This window comes from Myxocyprinus asiaticus, chromosome 1 (genome assembly GCF_019703515.2).
Source record: "Myxocyprinus asiaticus isolate MX2 ecotype Aquarium Trade chromosome 1, UBuf_Myxa_2, whole genome shotgun sequence".
In the NCBI taxonomy this organism is placed as follows: Eukaryota; Metazoa; Chordata; class Actinopteri; order Cypriniformes; family Catostomidae; genus Myxocyprinus; species Myxocyprinus asiaticus.
Genome location: NC_059344.1, coordinates 55,161,439 through 55,179,884, shown reverse-complemented (window position 1 = coordinate 55,179,884; position 18,446 = coordinate 55,161,439). Strand labels below are relative to the sequence as shown.

The 18,446-nt window shown below is 37.7% G+C and overlaps 1 protein-coding gene across 5 annotated transcripts in view; it reads right to left on the bottom strand.

The window, feature by feature from the left end:
• LOC127445184 (ADAMTS-like protein 1) overlaps positions 1-18,446 on the bottom strand; it is a 215,534-nt gene that overhangs the window by 63,698 nt on the left and 133,390 nt on the right. For 4 of the 5 annotated variants that reach the window (XR_007897944.1, XM_051705083.1, XM_051705092.1 and 1 more), the window contains exon 3: positions 6,636-6,763. Coding sequence is in view for 4 of the 5 variants with exons in the window: in XM_051705083.1 (XP_051561043.1) it covers positions 6,636-6,763 (128 nt within the window). In the remaining variant the exon portion in view is untranslated. Of the gene's footprint in view, positions 1-6,635; positions 6,764-13,069; positions 13,582-18,446 lie in introns of those variants that run through there. The other variant, XM_051705072.1, reaches the window with a different exon arrangement.

Below are 18,446 nucleotides of genomic sequence, written 5' to 3'. Positions count from 1 at the left end.
ATTTTATTTCTATTTTATTTTTGTATTATACTGAATACATTATATTATGGTATCTTAATATTGTATAAATAATAATTGTATTTAGAAATTCCTTCCCTGCCATTTCATTTAGTTGGATAGCTTTGCTTTGTTGCTTGTAAAACGCCACATTAACAGTACGCAAACTATAATTTTGTCATACAACACTTTGGCAGTATTCCCCACACTGCCATGACAGTGCTGCTGAAGTCTTAAAAGAGCCGCAGGTCTTTTGCGACATGAGCGATCGGTTTATGCGATGGGCCAAATTACCAATCACCGATCGAGTCATAGGACATGAATATCGGCTGATAAAGCAAAAAGCAGTGGCCTAATTTCAAGTAGTTCATTTTTGTTGTTTGCGTAATCCAGTATTCATGTAGCCTGTACTACTGAACACTGAAAATCACAGCACTGAACACTGACAGTCACAGCACCTATACTATACTTATATATATTTATATAATTATAGTATACTATTCTAAAATTTAGGGGCACAATCAGTACATTCTGAAAAAATGTACTGCCATTGACTGAAAGATAATACAATCAATAGGTAATCATGCAATCCATAAAAAATAAATTCAATCTGATTAAGGATATTTTAAAAGGGTTGCACGATAATGGTGAAAATGAGCAAGAATCACGATTATTAATCACAAATATTCTGTAATTTAAATAATAATAATAATAATAATAAATATAGCTGCAAGCAGCAATTAAGGGGCCAAGCACATCAACCATTATTAGCCACAACAATGACAAAAAATAAGTAATTAAAGCAATCTGGTCATTATTTTAGGCAAAAGTATTGAAAAACCATGAATATTATCAATTGCAATGGGACATAAAAGCTTATTACTTTTGAACAACAGGTGGCACTGTCACCAATTTGATATGTGTGGTCAAGGTGTGGTCATAATGACACATATAAAGTTTCATGTCAATACGCCAAAGCGTTGCCGAGATAGAGTCTGAAAACTATTCTGGCACCGTGCCATCAAATTCATTGTTGTGTTAAACAAAAACGGTTCGGTCTATCAACACAAAATCCATACATTTTTCTGAAGGTGGTCTGATTCAATTTTGGTTAAAATCTGACAAAATCTCTAGGAGGAGTTTGAAAAAGTAGGTTTTTAAAGGATTTCAAAATGGTGGACAGGAAGTTCGATCGATCATGGCATGATTGGTATCCACATTCTTGGCATGACCCAAGACTAATCTCATGACAATAGCACAAAGTAATCAAAAGTTATTAGCATTTTATGAAAATTTGGTATAACTTTTGACCAGAAAGTGTTGCTGTCCCAAAACTTTTTGAGTACCTTCAGGGCATTGTGCCAATGACACATAGCGAGTTTGGTAATCATATGTCAACGTGTTTGAAAAATAAAGCATTTTACAACAAAATTCAAAATGGGCGATGCCCAAAATGGCCGACATAAGAACATTTGGTATCATTTGACTTGGCATCTCGCACAGAATCTAACAAGACCAGATTTGGTATTCATATCTTGTGACCACTAGTTAGCGCTGTGCCAAAACTGTGCAGGTACCCTCAGGTCATGGTTGTCATAACACACACCAAGTTTGGTGTGAACATGCTAAAGCATTGCAGAGATATAGCCTCACGTCCAATTTGGCATGCTCTACATCGAATTTGTTCATGCGTTATTCGAGAACCGTTTGACTAATCAACTTGAATTCCTGCCTGGTCTGAAGATGAGCTGATTTAATTTTCGTGCAAATTGGGCGAACGATCTAGGAGGAGTTCGAAAAAGTAGTTTTTTTGAAAAATTCAAAATGGCAGGAACATTTTCATGACAGAGAATGACAACATTGGGTGCATTCGATCCGATCAAGCCAAGATATCAGAGGAAAATATTATTTTGATTCTGGCACTTACGGTTCAAAGTTTATTAGCATAAACATGTGAAATTTGGGCAGTTGGTGGCGCTAGAGGGTTTGAGTTAGAGACTCCAAATTTGCTCCAGTTAATGTTCAGACTGTCCTCTATCTGTGTGCCAAATTTCACAACTTTCCTGCATACAGTTCTATGGGCTGCTATAGACTCAATGGCGGAAGAAGAAGAAGAAAAAGAACACTAACGATTACAATAGGTGCCTACGCACTTATATAATAATAATAATAATAACAGGGCTGCACAAAAAAATACTGTTGCCACTGCTTAGATAATTCTTAAATGAACAAAAAAACAAAATTAGGTTAAATGGCAGCTCTCATGTTGACTAGTAAATGATTCCTTTTGACCAAAATTAAGCCATGTTTTGCCCATGCTTTACCGCCATTAGAATGAGTTACTCTGTAGAGTGTTCAGGCTTGAGTCATCTTAAGATCCAATATTTAAATTATTATTAATAAATATTATTTAATAAAATATATAATAATAATTAATATTATTATTATATTCCAATATACAATAGTAACATACAGTGCAGTAGTAACATATTTCCACAATAATTTAGCATGCAACATTGGTATACAGTCTCAAGCCTTTATTTTGACAGAAGCCTAATTATTTTAACAAGCCTTATTTTGAAAGAAAGTCTGTGTTGTTGTTTCTGTGTGTTGCCAGCAGAGATGAAAGTGACAACTCAGAGCACGAGATGGAATTAATTATTGTGCATCGAGAACAGAACCGCTCTGAGACCGCTATAACACCGTATCATTATCCTCATGTGTGTCCCGGGTATGTGTAACACACTACAGATCACAGCAGCGCACATACAATACATGTAAACATCTGCAGTTCTATCAGGAAGACTCGCAGACTTGAGTAAAGTTTAAGATGACATTTATTTGATGAATATGAAGCAGGAATGTAATGTCTCTCTTTGGCTTCGGCCCCATATGGCGGTCCGAGGAAGTTGTACTCGGAACCGTCAGATCTGGCCGTAGATAGGTGGTAGGGGCGAGAAGCCTACCCCTGTGCAGGACAGGATTCAACTGGTGGCGGTGGGGTGGTGGAGGTTGCCGTGTTGGCACGCTGAAACAGCAATGTGATAGATTGTAAGCAGACTTATAAAGCAATGGCTGACGCATGATTGGCTAGGAGTTACCTAGCTAATGGTGCGATGATGTACAGCTGCGAGTCTTCCTGCTAGAACTACGCTGCACTTACATTTCTGCTGGTTACTCATTTTAACCATGACTTGCACTACACACACTAATACTGGCATTATATTCATGCTGTTTAGCCGGAGGGGAACTGGCCCCCACAGTGAGCCTGGTTTCTCCAAAGGTTATTTTTCTCCATTAACCAACATCTTATGGAGTTTTGTGTTCCTTGCCATAGTCGCCTTCGGCTTGCTCACTGGGGTTCTAAATACAACTATTATTTACTTATTTATTTAATTATTTATTTTATACACAATTTACAATCATATTTTTATCAAATTGCACAATGATGATTTTATAGATATTGAAGTTTCATTTTCTGTTAAAGCGTGATTTCTGTAAGTCAGATACTATTTGCACCCTGGTGCAAATAATTTCATATGCTATTTACACCCCAGTGCAAATCGTGGCATATATTATTTGCACCCCAACCCTAGTGCAAATAATGGTAGATACTAATTGCACCCTAGTGCAAATGATGTCAGATGCTATATGCACTCTCGTGCAAATAATGATATATCCTATTTACACCTAGTACAAATAGTGGGAGATATTATTTGCACCCCAACCCCGGTGCAAATAATGGTAGATACTAATTTGGACCCTGGTGCAAATAGTTTCAGATACTATTTGCACCCATATTTAAATACTAACTGCAGTGTGTTTACTGTGTTTATTTAGAGTCCCACAGACAAACTATATTAACCCCTATCCCTAAACCTAACCTTAACCTTACCTTAGAAAAAATAACCTTGGTTTTACAACAGTAACCATGGTTTCACGTGGGAACGAGTGCGATCAACAGACCCCGCCTCTGGATCAAACCCTTCTCTGCACTCCCAGACATTCACCGTGACCAAATCACTATGATGAAATCAACATTTATATTCATTTTTTATCTATTATCTTAAGTAGTATTAAAGGAAATATCAAGAGTGGAAAGGAAATCGGAAGGGAAAAATAGTGGGACAAAAGACGGATTCGAATCGTGGTCGCTAGGACAACATTACACATTCACATACCATCTTTACACCCCACGCCACTGCAGTGAGTGTTTAGTTTGTTGTATATTTCTGTGGTTCCACCAGACTATTGGGGTGCAAATAGCTGCCCTGTGTAGCTAACTAATACCATAGACGGTTATGCTTAATTAATTGTTAGAGGCAGAAACCGCAATCGCAGTTAAAATTAGGGATATGCGAGACTAGTTGACTAGTCGACTAAACGGTTCTTATGCTGCTAGTCGACACTGGAATTACTAGTCGGTCAATATTTTTCCCCATTAAACTGTTCAACATTTTCACACATTTACGTTTGGCTTTATATTATTACAAAGACTGCACTTATATTACTGTCATGTTAATGTTACACATTTGAAATGCAATAAATACTACAAATATTAAAAAAAAAGAGGATATCTGGGCAGATGGATACAAAGTTTCACTTCACCTCAGGCTGCGAGTGCTTCTTACCCCTCTCACTTGCAGCGCACAAAGTAGCTATAGAAATCACTTTGGTGGTGGAAGCGGATTTCCGAAACGTTGGCTTGCAAGTTGCTATGACTATTTTCAATGATGTGCCGACTGCTTAACTGGTTAACTATCTTTTATTCTTCTGTGTGCACGTCATGTTTAAGACAATACATTTGGTTTATTGTACATTTCTCCTAGGCCTATTTTTTTCTATCCTATATCTATTTTTTTTTACATTGTAACTGTTATTGGTTAACGTTCTTAATCATACAGCTGTCAGATTAGATAGATCATAGGCTAATGTACGTCGTGAAATACGCAACTTTTCAGCACATTTTTTCTCTCTCATAGATTTGGCTTACCTGTTAATTATTTTCAACAATGTCCTGACTGTTTTAATATGTTAAGTAACTTTATTTTGGTAAATTCCATTAAGAACAGGCTATTACGGTTGCTCTATTGGTCCTGTACTATTCAATTGTTTTTAATAAATATGCCTGTACACGCTAATGTTGATTCAGTGAATACGTGTCATGTTCTACATTTAATGTACAATGATCATAATGCAAGGCAAACACGTCGCAGATAAATGCCCCTTTTCAGCAGAATTTAGTGGTGGATTTGGCTGTTGGAATAATATTTTAAATGGGTCGCATAAACAAAATGTTTTTTGACTGTTTTCTGAGGGCTTCTTACTTTTTAGACTAGTTGACTAGTCGACTCCAAAAATTGAGTGGGAATAGAAGATATACGATTTCTCAAGACTTCTCATTTTCTATTTTGAATGATTCTGTCACACTGGCAGGACTGCTAAACTTTGACACACATTTGAACTCTCACGCAAAGCTCCTTTGGAACAGTAGAGACATATTTTGTGCAATAGGAGCCATAAAGTGTGGGACACATGAGATCACTTAATAGGAATTCTAGAGTCAATAAATGTGACAACATTTCAATGGAAAACATGCTCTCGCGCGCCACGCAATCCCTTTCTAATTGGTTCCCCCATTTATTTAAACCACCTCTTTCTACCAATTTGATTTAAGTGGATTTTCAAAATCTCAACTGGACAAAGTGGCCCGTGATTTGTTGGACATGCTTTATGCACTGTCAAAAATGAAGCTTTACCAGCCATGTCGTCTGCTAAAATACAGACCGAGGCTGGAGCCAGTTTTTGGGGGGAAAAACAATAGATCGCTCTGTTGACCCAAGAGTCTTTAACAGTCATATAAAATGCATTTAAAGTATTTTTATTATAGTCTATGAGAGACTACAGGCTTCTGAGAGATTTCCACATTCATTTGGCGAGGGATAAGCTATAAACAACAAGAGGGATACACTTCTATTATTAAGCAACTTATGGATAGCAGTCAAGTACCACTCGACTTGCAGAGAATGGATTACAACTGATCAGTTTAGGGGCTTTTTTTTTTTATTTTTTACAGTTTGTTCATGGATGTTTCCCTGATGCTGTAATTTGAGGCTCTTGTGGGACTTAAGTGAAATAATTTCCCATCTAGAAATGTTTGTATGACCAAACTCACTCTTTTCCAATGATACATAAACCATTAATTTGATAAACAAAATTTTTTTTTTTTTTTTTTTTTTTTTTTTTTTTAACCTAGAGTCTAAAGGTGAAAAGAGTTTTAAGAGGTCCATACATTATGTAGTTTGTGCAAGAGTACATTTTAAATATTTGGGAGTGTTTTTACCTTGCTTCATGATCTTGGGTAAAGGATTATTTCCTCAAAGATTTATGTTATTTGGACTGAATAATTAAAATTTATTACATGGCTCTCTGGAATAATTGAAAGCAATTGATCACTCATGGCATTCGTGGTCAAATCTTTATGTATTATGATTATGAAACTGTGTAGTTGACCGATGTCATTGGCAAACGATTTCTTACCTAGCTATGCTAGTTTCATGTCTCTCGTATCACTCTGCTGTCTCTTTCTTTACACATACATAATTTCAACTCAAATCTAAATTGCTAAAGTGACATACTTTGAACTGAGGCAGCGTCTGAGTGAATAGGAAGCTCCTCCCCCACAAGTTCGAGAACATTCACTCCATGTTCCCCAGGCGTCCCAGAGCGTGTCTCTGTCTTCCTCTGAACGTGCTGTCCGTGAGCTCTAGGGAAAGAAATAGAGTCTGAATGAGAAAGAGTGAGACAGACAAGTGAGAATTAATAACACAACAAATGAACATACACATGATACAATGTATCACTGAAAAAAAAAAAAAATGACATTCTTTGAAATACAACATAAATACCATGGTATATGAATATGGTAATCATTCATGACACCACCACAGTAAGCTACTTTTTTGCAACCATTTTTGCAATTTTGTACAATGACCTGAACCAAATGTATAGGCTAACTATGTTAAAATTAATTGTTGTATGTACTGTGTGTACCAACATCAAAAACAACAGCATCAGTGCAATATTGGCTTAATCCTCTGTGCTTGCTTCAGAAAAAAGTTGTATTGTGCCTCCCCAGACCATTGTAGACAGACTTTACAGTATGCATACAATTAGTAATGGATGTACTAGCAATCATGGCTCTTTTAGCACAAACTGGAAAATAAACTTTCACATCATTTTCAAGGTGAAACATTAGTCACAATCAAAAACAACAATGAAAACAAACAAAAAATAGCAACAAAAACAAAACAAAAATAAAGCTTTACAGCAGATACAGCTGTTTTATTTTACATCAGCTAGAACCACAAATTAGGTTTAAATTAAGGTAAAGCATAAAACTAACCAGGGGCCAAAATAACCTAGCAAAATTTGTAATGACAGAGGCTATGACACCTTTGCAACAAAAATATTATTTTGGTCTCAGACACCACTAAAAAACTCATGATAACTTGAAACCACTGAGCCACATTCAGACTTTCTTGGCCTAATTCATCTTGTCAGCACTTTCAGAGCACATCTAGGTTGGCCAAGAGAATTCAAAGTGAAGAGAGCAGAGAAACAATGGTAGCCCAAGTAACCACAATGCCTTCCTTCACAGAGATAGTCATCTAGTTCTTGCCAGCAAATCATTCATACAGCACTGCAACAGGCAGAGATACATATCAGTCTCCATTCTGTGGTAAAATGCTAAATTCTGCAATTTTGCTTTCTTAAAACACCATACCTAATTTCAGCTAATTAAGGCAAGTCAGATACTCAAACTTACAAACTCAAACTTTGTAACTTTTTTCATGTTACACCAATATGATACATTTAACAGACATTAAAGAATTACTGAAAAAAAAAAATAAAAAATGTGCAAAAGCTTCAACACTAAACTAAAAAAACGTAAAGGTGAAGTGTGTTATTTGTGTGCTACTAGCATCAATTGCAATAATAATTTAAGACAGGTTTCGCAAACACTGACCCAATCTTCTATTGGTCGGTCAGATTGTCCCGCCTCAAACTCACGCTACTGGTTGAGGCAATGCTGCCGGGCTGGTCAGAAACAAACAGAGCAATGTTTTTTGATGGTGCACTTTTCTGTGAAACAAACCTAAAAATGGCTTAATTACAGTTTCCTCTGCAAATTAAACTGGGATACTACGAAGTATTTTAATATTAAAACAAAAACACCCTTTTTTTTGTTTTTTACTTTAAAAAGTGAATGAGGACTGTTTCAATATTTGAGTCATTTAAGTTATTAACTGGCTTTATAAAGTGACCTAACCTGAGAGATAATGTAAGCACGAACCCTTGCAATTTGAATCTAATCAGTAATATAATGCTTGATAATTCACTATGCAATTATACATTATACACATTTAAAAAACTGGAGAACACACAAGGTCAAAGATTGCAGTTTGGCATCTGCACAAAAAGTTAATGGGAATAAATAAGGTCTGTTAGGAAATGGTTGAAGCTCTCATGTTTCCTCCAGCATATTTCTGTCAGATGTCAGAGTCATCCTTTTCAGAAAGAAATGTAATGCCTTTCTTAACAAGCTCCAGCCAAGTTTTTTTTTCTCTCCAGTATAATTTCTTAGCAAAGCCTTTGGCAGTGAAGAGATATGAGAGATGAATCTGGTTCCAAGATCAATATTATGTGAAGATTAATTAAGAACCTGCAAGGACAATGTGCATCTGAGGCATGCCTTGACAACCAATTGGGAAGCAGGCTAGCTGTTGGAACCAAGCCATAGAGCCAAGATATAGAGCCAAGATCAAAACCAAAGACTCTTTTCACAAGGGACTTATCACTCTTACACTGTTTCACCCCATTCCTGTTCAGCTGTCTAATTGGACAGATAAATATGGTGTTGGGTTGTCGTGCTAATGGTCTCATTCCAAATCTTCGTTCAACTGGTGACGTTGCCCCTCTAACCTTAAGTAGCACATTCCTGTCTAAAACTATAGTAAGGGTGAATTCCAAATGGCATTTTTGCACCATTGAAGGGCATTGCGGGAAGGGTACGCAACTCAAAGGGCCATTCCAAATGAAAGTGAGCTACTGAAATAAGTTTTAAACATATTTTGTTCACTATCAAATCATTGATCAACATAAGTTTTGCAGTGGGCAAATCAAATATGGCAACTATGGTGCAGTAATTACTTTTGGATACAAAACATTTGAGAACCAACAACAATGTTTTTGACGTTCAAATTCAAACTGTGCCATATTTTTTGTCCTTTTTAAACTTCAGAGTCACCACTCACTTTAATTAAATGTCAAAAAGTAGTAAAAAAGACAGTAGTATAAAAGAAGTACATAAAGACAGTAATGTCTTTGGAGTAGGTAGGGCATGGTCACTTTTGAATGGAATTTGCCCCAAGTCTTTTAGTTTCTCAATGAGCAATGTGACACAAACAGGTCACTGAGTTTGATGAGCTCATAAATCAACCCTAGGTGACAAACTTTTGTTTTTGTTACAGGCTTATAAAAAAAAAAAAACTATTTAAAATAGAGAGTCTTGATGGCCAAACTCAGCTGGGGCTTGAGCAGAACAAAGCGATGCTATAATATAGAGTCTGGTATGATTGATTTGGGAGTGCAGTACTATTGTGGTTGTCCCGTAATCCGTAAATGTCCCCCAACATAGCCATTGTGTTCAGTTCTTGCAAGTATAATGGATATTGCAGCATAAGCCAACATCACAGATGGGGACCATTCAAGTCTGTGAAAGACTAAAGGAATGTGTTTAAAGCACCTGTCTTTTCAGTATTCATTTGAGCCCCATGCGGGCAGAGAAACTGGTGGGGTCCTTTTGAATCCACTAATTTTCATGAAATCTGCAGATGGCATTAATGGGACTTATTAATGCAGAACTCCTGCATGGAACACCTGCTCTGAAGTGCATAGTGGCCACAGAACTAGGAAATGTTTTCAACAGCTAGGGACCAAAAAAGAAGCACCAAGCAAAAACCTGCTGGAAATGAGCATTTCCTTTGAAGAATAACTTTTAAGAAGTTTCTGACATTATCCCAACTGCATGGCATTTCATTTGGTTAAGGATGAAAAATGGCTCTGGTGAAGAAAGAAGATACAAGGTAATGAAACTCTTGGATTATTTTCTTTGGGCCCAGTAGCAAAATGGCTCATTATTCATCTTAAGTTGCAAATGATCAAAGAAGGAATGCTATAAACAGCCTAAACATTTGCAATCTTAAAATATAATTGAGGGGAATAGGCATGCTGAGATCTAAACACAGCTAATGGATCAGTGAAAAAACATATCAGCAAAGAACCTTCTACAAAACTTTGGCCGCACCAAATCTGAATTAATAAACCTTGCTCCTGATTTGAGTTTCCCATCCAACTGTTACCTAGTTTCCTGTGAAAAGCAATTGGTGTGTTTGCACTCAATTATAGAACACCTATTCACTTGACATCCAGTTTAGGGTGCTTTCACACTAGCATTTTTGGTGCACACCCGAGTTCGAATGGCGTCAAAGATCGGTTCGTTTGGGTGGTGTGAACGCTGTTTTCTGAACTCACCCGAGTCCGCTTGAAAAAGTGGTCTGGGGTACGGTTCATGTGAACTCCGGTGCAGTTCGCTACTAATATGAATGCAATCATACCAAATCGTGGAAGTGAACCGCTATTGATGACATATGATGACATGGCTTCCGATCGCAATTCTTATGGTTTAACGAATTTCTCATACCAGCTTGTGTCCAAATAAATCACCTACAGAAAGCAGCTCACATTCTTCACATCTCTTGCATCGTGGCAGACAAACGTAACTGTCATTCTGTGCATGTAAAGTTTTGGTAGTAGATCCAAAGAGATTAATACTTTAATAACACAGCGAAGCTGATGTCTTCTTGAGTTGTTGCCTAGTTACAGTGGTAAACAGCTGCCGCTTTTCCTCATGTTGATGACGTAATCGGACCACGGTTCGGACCCAAAACATATGATGTGAACAGAGACCAGCTGGGGCAGGGGGAAGGAAATGAACTCAGGTTCGGTCCAAGCAATCGAACCAAGTGTGAAAGCACCCTTAATGGAGGGCAAATGGAGACTGCACTGAGGTCTTGTGGGAATGGTCTCAATTGTAAAAATTACTTCCTAGGTTGCCTTTCAATACACTGCTAAAAGAAAAGCTAAGGACCAATCAGAGGGCCCAACAACTGGCTTGCTTACATAATAAAAGGGTCATATCATATAATTTTTACAGCAAAAACAGTCATAATCTAGTTTTTTAATGATGCATTTTCACCTATTCTATGACCTTTAAGGCTTGATAACATTTACCTTTGCTGACTTCTATGTAAACAGCCTCTGCATATGTGAATTGAGCAACAATGCTTTTGGACTGCTAAGACAAGTTGGGATCATTCAGAATGATGTGCAGAGCTTCAGGTGCTACACACATTCAGAAATAGCACATGGTTTGTCAGACTTTCCCACATTTTACTCATCTCATTAGTTCTGGTGTTAATAGTATCTATCCTACATCCTCCATATGTCCTGGTTGTGCTGACCAAGTTTTTGAACACCGAATAGACAATGATGATGCGTCATCGTGGGCAGTAATGTGTTTAAATGTGTTAATCTGTCAAATGTCAGTTAGTTGAGGAAATGCAGAACAAAACCTTTTTGTTGCATAGTTTCAATAAATGTAATTTTTTCCACTGGAGAGGACATTTTGAGTTCTGAAAATTACTGTGCTAGGGGCTGTTCACTCAGAAGATGTTTTTTAATCCATCTGCATTGTCTTTTGATTGTTTTCTATGTAAACGTGCTAGATGGATGTTTTCGACTCTTGTGCCACGACTCACTGTTTTTACAGCATCTCACACAGGAATGCTACGCTTAGATGCCGTGTCAAGTTAAAAGAACTTCAATTTCTATAAAAGCACCTGCTTAAGACACCTGCTTTCTGTTCCATTCATAGAGCTGCGTCTAGCTTTTCTTTACGCAAGAAAGTGTTCGGTCTGAACGGCCCCTAACAGTTTAAACAAATATTTTCATAGCACAATGATTGATATCTTATGATAGGACCCCTTTAAGCATTAGATATCTAGTTGGATCATTTTTGCTTTACTTAACCCTTCATCAATCAGTTGCTGTTTTCACTATGACAGTAAAAGACCAAATGAACCCTCTTAAAACCAACAATCCTCTTCCTTTCCTCCTTTCTTCCCTGGGAGCTTCCTCTATGGGCATGTATAATATTTTCCATTTCCAGCCCCTGCATTTGAAATGATGAGTGATAATTTTGGTTCAAGAGGGCAAGGGTGAAACCCCATACCATGGAACCAACAGCGTCTGAAAAGGACAAACTCAACAGACTTGTGAAATTGATTTAAGATATTTGCTTGCTCAAAGAGCACCCATTGACCGGCTACAGAGCTCAGCACAATGCTCACTTTCACAGACCCAGGGTTACATCAATATACATGGAATGAACTTTATTTAATTGGGAAGTCATATGATTGCCACACTTCTGTTTAAGCTCTTGCCTGCCTCTCGGTTATTCGCACTCTATTTGTTCACATCTTATAGAGACAGTGCCTTCTCATTTCAACTCTGGCAGTTTGAAAGAGATCCCCAAAGACTTAATTTCAAATAAACCAGCCATGCAAGCAAAACAGCAATAAGTTTTAGGGTTTTCATTAATAACTCATTCACAATACCATACTTTTGGAGAAAATATGTCCAAGTGTTGAGCAACAATATTATCTTTAGCGTAGATGGACAGACTATCAATAAATATTTCCAAAGTGCATTCCATCTGTATAATAATGCAGAGAAATTAGATGTCTATGAAGCCATAAACACTCCAATATTTGAAACTATAGCAAAGTCAAATCTAAAATAAAAGTCAAAAAATGCTAATAAGCCAGTAAGCAACAATCTTATAATGTACATCTAAAAATCATCTCTAAAAAATGTCTGCAAAATGAAAGAATAAGAAAAAAAGGAAACAAAATAAAAGAATAAAGTATGAAAACTTATTTCACTGTACCAGGAGCAAGAGAGAAACCAGTAATACGACAGCAGCCGCAGTGGATTGGTCCATGCCTCATTAAGGGATGCAGAGTTACCAGTGCCTGCGTTTGAGTTTAGGTGAGCGTGTGAGTGTGAGCCTGACGTGTGGAGTCTCACATTTGGTGTCCATGAGATTGTGTTGCCCGTGCCTGCTCTCTCTCTCTCACTATTCTTTCTGCGTTCGTCTCTCAACCAAGGCAATCAGAGGGGGGCTTGGAGCCCCAAGAGCCCCCAGTCCAACCTGCCAACCAATCAGAGGAGGCCCCAGTCGTGCATGCTAAAACAAACACGCGACCTGCTCCAGCTGCAGTTTCACACATTCACACACTCTCTGCTGTTATTCCTTCAATTCCCTCTTGCCCTTCACTGTGCTCTCACACTCTACCTAACTCAAATTCTAACTCTGTCCCTGTATGTGCTTCACTTTTTCATCTCTCTCTTCCTCTCTCTTTTCTCCTCCCCAAATTTCTCTTTCTGCTCCTGGCTTCTGTCTTCTTATTTCAGCTAATCTATGTTCTGGCCTGTCTTGCAGCCCACTTACAACAGTCACCTTGGAAAAAACTGGTAGATGACTAAATCATTGAAAATGCACATGCAGATGCACTGCCACAACCCACCCCCCCCCCCCCCAACCCCCGCCCCGCCGCCCTCTCTTTTTTCCCTCTCTCTCTCTCTCTCTCTCATGCACTCCTATTCAAGTTGTTCATATTGCATGACGCATTCAAATGAAATGAAACAGCCTCATAAGTGAGGGCAATATATCTAGTGCCTAAATTGGGGCAATTAGCTTTTTTTCTTTTTTTAAGTACAACAGGAATCTAGGCACTTCAATGTAACTCTTTTAAAACATCAGCTTGCTGAGAATAAGGATATTTAGTTGGGGGTCGTTTATTTTTTTTATCCATATGTTCCTCCATGGGACAGTATTTGGGTCTTTAAGGTGGGATTCATTGAAAAGCACTTAGGCTAAAAATACATTGATGGCAAACCTTTTGAGCCAGTGCACATACAGTAACATTCAATGACAGAGATCAGCTGAGAATGTAATTCATATGCCCTGATAGTTACTCAAACTTATGTTGACTTATGTAGTTAAATGGTTATGATAAAGCATATTTTAGTTCTGTTCATGACTTCAGTCATCCAGAAAAGTGATATCTTGTTTGAAATAGCGAGGTGGTTGAATATCATATACCTTTAAAGCAATCCTCTCATTTATCATTCAAAGTTTTGTCGTCAGTGCTTATGGCTCTCTTGAATCCTTTGGCATTGTTAAACACACAAAATGGGATAGATGATCAGGCTGAAGAGGGTTCTCTACACTTACATGTTTTGAGTTTATGTTGTTTAATTCCCATTCAACTTAAAGGGATATTTCAAAATAAAAATGTTGTCATCACTGACTCACTCTCACCTTATTCTTGTTTCTGTGGAACACAAAAGGAGATATTAGACATTAGTCAAATATTAGAAATTAGTCAATAGATATTAGTCAATCACCATTAACATTAACTGCACATTTTTCCACTTTCACTTTTCACTTTTATGATGACTGAGGCTAACATTCAAATCTTCTATGGTGCTCAAGGGAAAAAATAAAGTCGTACAAGTTTGTGTCAACATGAGGTTAAGTAAATGATCACACAATTTTCATTTTTAGGTGAACCATCCCTTTAAGGAACAGTAGTGGGAGTGCTATATTTATTCAGCCTATACCCTAGCAACCATACTGGAAACTTTAGTTCTGTATGCTACAGTATGCCCAGTTATAATGCTCTTCTCAAATGTTTGATAAATTACTGCTGCCATGATCAGTAGAAAATGTACACTGTACAAATGTACATTTAAATGTAATTTAAATACTTAAATACTTAAACCCGTGCAGATAGCATCTTAAACTGGATTGTGGGTGTTTAGTGAATAAAAGGCACTGTATTTCATTTATGCGCTGAAAAACAGTGTGCAAATTTTTTTGTGAATTCGGCACTAAGTTCTATTTGAGATGCTTCAGATAATGTTAGCAGATAAAAACCATATTATATAGACACCAGTACATATAACAGAAAATAATTTAGTTATTTAACTGTTGACAGAATTTGTTGGATGAGTTTGTGCCTTTTTTGAAAGGTCTAACCCTAAATAGAAATCCTAAAGGACACTTTGCTTGTTCACATCAGTGATGAAGAAAAGACAATTATTTGAGCAAATTTACCCTGCGGCACTACCACCTACATTTCAAATGAAAACATTTTCCAAAGAAAACTTCAAATCAGAAGCCACATAATTATTATCAAATTAAGGCTGAAAGAAATGTGTCCGGACCCAAAAACGAATAGTCGGCGACTCTAATCACAATACAGAGATGGATAACAAACCCATTGATTCCAAGCATACGCAAACTCCATTTGCAGTCCACAGGGCATTCACATACTTGTGGATATGCCAAATTAAAATAAACGCTTGGATGGCTAAAGAGTGAAATGCAGAGCATGAAGAGGAAATGAGCTTTGTGATTGGCACCTCTTGTAGACTAATCTTCCAGTCTCTAATTAAGAATACAGGCCACCAAAGTTCAGAATGTGAATTACTCTTTTTAATATAAAAACTTCTGTCAATGATTTCAGTGCGAGTTGTGTGTAGTTATATAAATGACACAGTTGCAATTCTGGTAAATACTATTACCAGACGTTTTCAATTTTGGCAGATTACAGGTATTCATGCTCGTCCATATGCCCAGCATTGTCAAATTAAGTGCTAAAAACTGGTTGGGTCATACCCCTGTTTTCCTATGAGCTGTACTGGATGGATTCTAGATTTGGAATGCACTTTTAGATCATGTTCATGCAAACAAGCCTCCTGACAAGGATAAGGAGCTTGAAATACTGCATGCACAAAAAACAGAAAAAAAAAAAAAATGTGTGTGTACTGTACACCTCAGTTTGTCACTGATTAAACACATTGATGTAATCAAAAGGGCTATTCAGTAGTTCCATTGCATTCCATCTGTACAACTTACAAGCCAGGGGGTGGCAATAGATAATGGAGATGATGTAGCAGGTTCAACAAAATCACACATTCCAAGTAATGTCTCCAAAGCTGCTTAAATAAAACAGTGGGAAAGCAGGCATGCTCTTGATGAATAAAAATAAATCTAGTCTGGCCAGACAAGGATGAGCACATTTCAGCTGAGAATGACCACTATGTATAATGTCATTAAGGGCCTGACCAACAGTTGACAAGTATAGACACGGCTGGTAGTGGAGAGGATGAGGTAACAGCATTCCTCTCATGAGGATGAGTAAAAAAAGAAAGTATTCTAAAGGTGCATCAAACCAGACATTTCAATGTGTTCTGACCTCAAGAGACTGTCTTGATGCTATAAGATGAAGATCATAAGAAAGAATGCAAAAGAGATTCAACTATGCTGTCTGGGGTGCTTTTCCCAAAAGCATCGTTAGCCAACTATGGTCGTAAATTCCATCGTTACCAACATAATTATTTGATGTTTCCCGAAACCGTAGTTCCAACGAACATTCGCAAACATCATTGCACAGTTGTGTGGTTCAAACTACAGATCTTCACCTGTGGATAGTAGCATAGTTCCTTGTTAGTTTGCTATGTGGACATCATTTCACTTCACTAAGGCTTCTATTTCTTTTATTCCATATTTATCTTTCATTCTATCAAGACTTTGATCACATTTAAATGCATTTAAAAAAATGAAAAAATACTTTTTGGAGATTTGCAGAAAGCGACATTCTGAAACGTCATGCAAAAGTGAATTGTGATGAGGAGGAGGGTGTGGGCGGGCCATTAGGATGGACGCCTGGCGCTGAATCATCCCAATTAGCCAGGAGAGGAATATGCTAGTTAGAGAGAGAGAGATGCACGTGGAGTTGTGTGTGCGCGTCAGTGTTTGTGTTGGGTCTGATTAAAAGTCTTTGTGATTGTTCAACTGGTTCCCGCCTCCTTTCCGATAAGCAAGAGACCTTTTTGTTACACTGGCCTGGCTACGCCCTCCTCCTCATCACATGAATGCAGCTGTTTAAGTGCTTACAAAGGCTGTTAAGAGAAAGCACTTTAAGACAAGTGGTTTCTGTTGGAGAACACGGCTTCTGAGTCCAAGTTAACGCACAAGTGGCATTTTTGGCTGCATTCCAAATGAGATAAATCAGCCTCCAAAGGGCACTTCAAAGAAAGAACAATCATAATAGATAGCTTTAAACTGAATTTTCAATAAAAATGGCTTAAAAAGTGAATTCCAAATGTAATTTTGGAGCGCCACAACTTTCAGCCCTCCACTGCTCTCACAGTGGATGGTAAAGTCTTTGAATTGAATAGGGCACAGGGATGATCTCTTCTGAATAGAACACACCTGTTTGAAGAGTGTGTATGTGCTCAAGTGCATAGGGGGAACTTCAAAGTCTGATGTAGAGGGAAACACATCAATTGTAGCACAGTGCATCTGTCGCATTACACAGTGCATGCGATTTTGTGTCTTCAGCAGCTTTCTCGCATTAAACGTCTTTCTGGTGTACGTGTAAATGATCTATTATAATTTAATATTCAAAGAAGTTATTACTCGACCCCCTGCGTAATGTCATTAATGACAGCTCTATGTTGTTGAACCAACGCGGTTCAAACGATGGATGTGTGAAATAGTTACTACGATTTCGGGAAACAGTTGTGACTAGCTAGTTCATTTCTCCAACGTTGCATTGTACTATGGTTGTTAAGCAGCGAGTTACGTCGTCACTCGGGAAACACACCCCAGATCAGTAATTTGAAATAGAAATGTTCATGAATACTGAGATTCATTCTGTTTCTGAGCTACATCAATGCAGGAAGAAGAAACTGGACTGAGCATTCTTGGATCTGACGTTAAGCCTCGCTATCTTCCAAAGCTCCACTCCCGTGAGAATAGTAAAACAATTCGAGTGGGATAAATGGTAGCCCCCTTTCCAATAAATGGCACATGTGCTCAGGATGTGATTTACACTAAAGACATTATTTGGCAGCTTTCCGGGCTTCAATATAAAATGTTTTACCAGGAAAGAAACTTTACAGCCTGCTGCAGAAATCAACCACAAACACTCAAATCCAGGGATTAAAATAAAAACGTAATTTTCTGACACCCTATCCCATTAATTTTTTCTGAGGGGTGTAAAGGGAGTGCACACAAATAAAGAATGACAGAACATGGAATATTAATCCTGCAGCAGATACATTGACCCTTTCCTCAGTATATTTACAGAGAGACAGTGCATACAGTACTTCTTGCCCTAAATAGTTTTTATGGAAATACGAAGGTACTTTGATGAAGCCATAAAACTGCTGTACTGAAAGCAATTTCC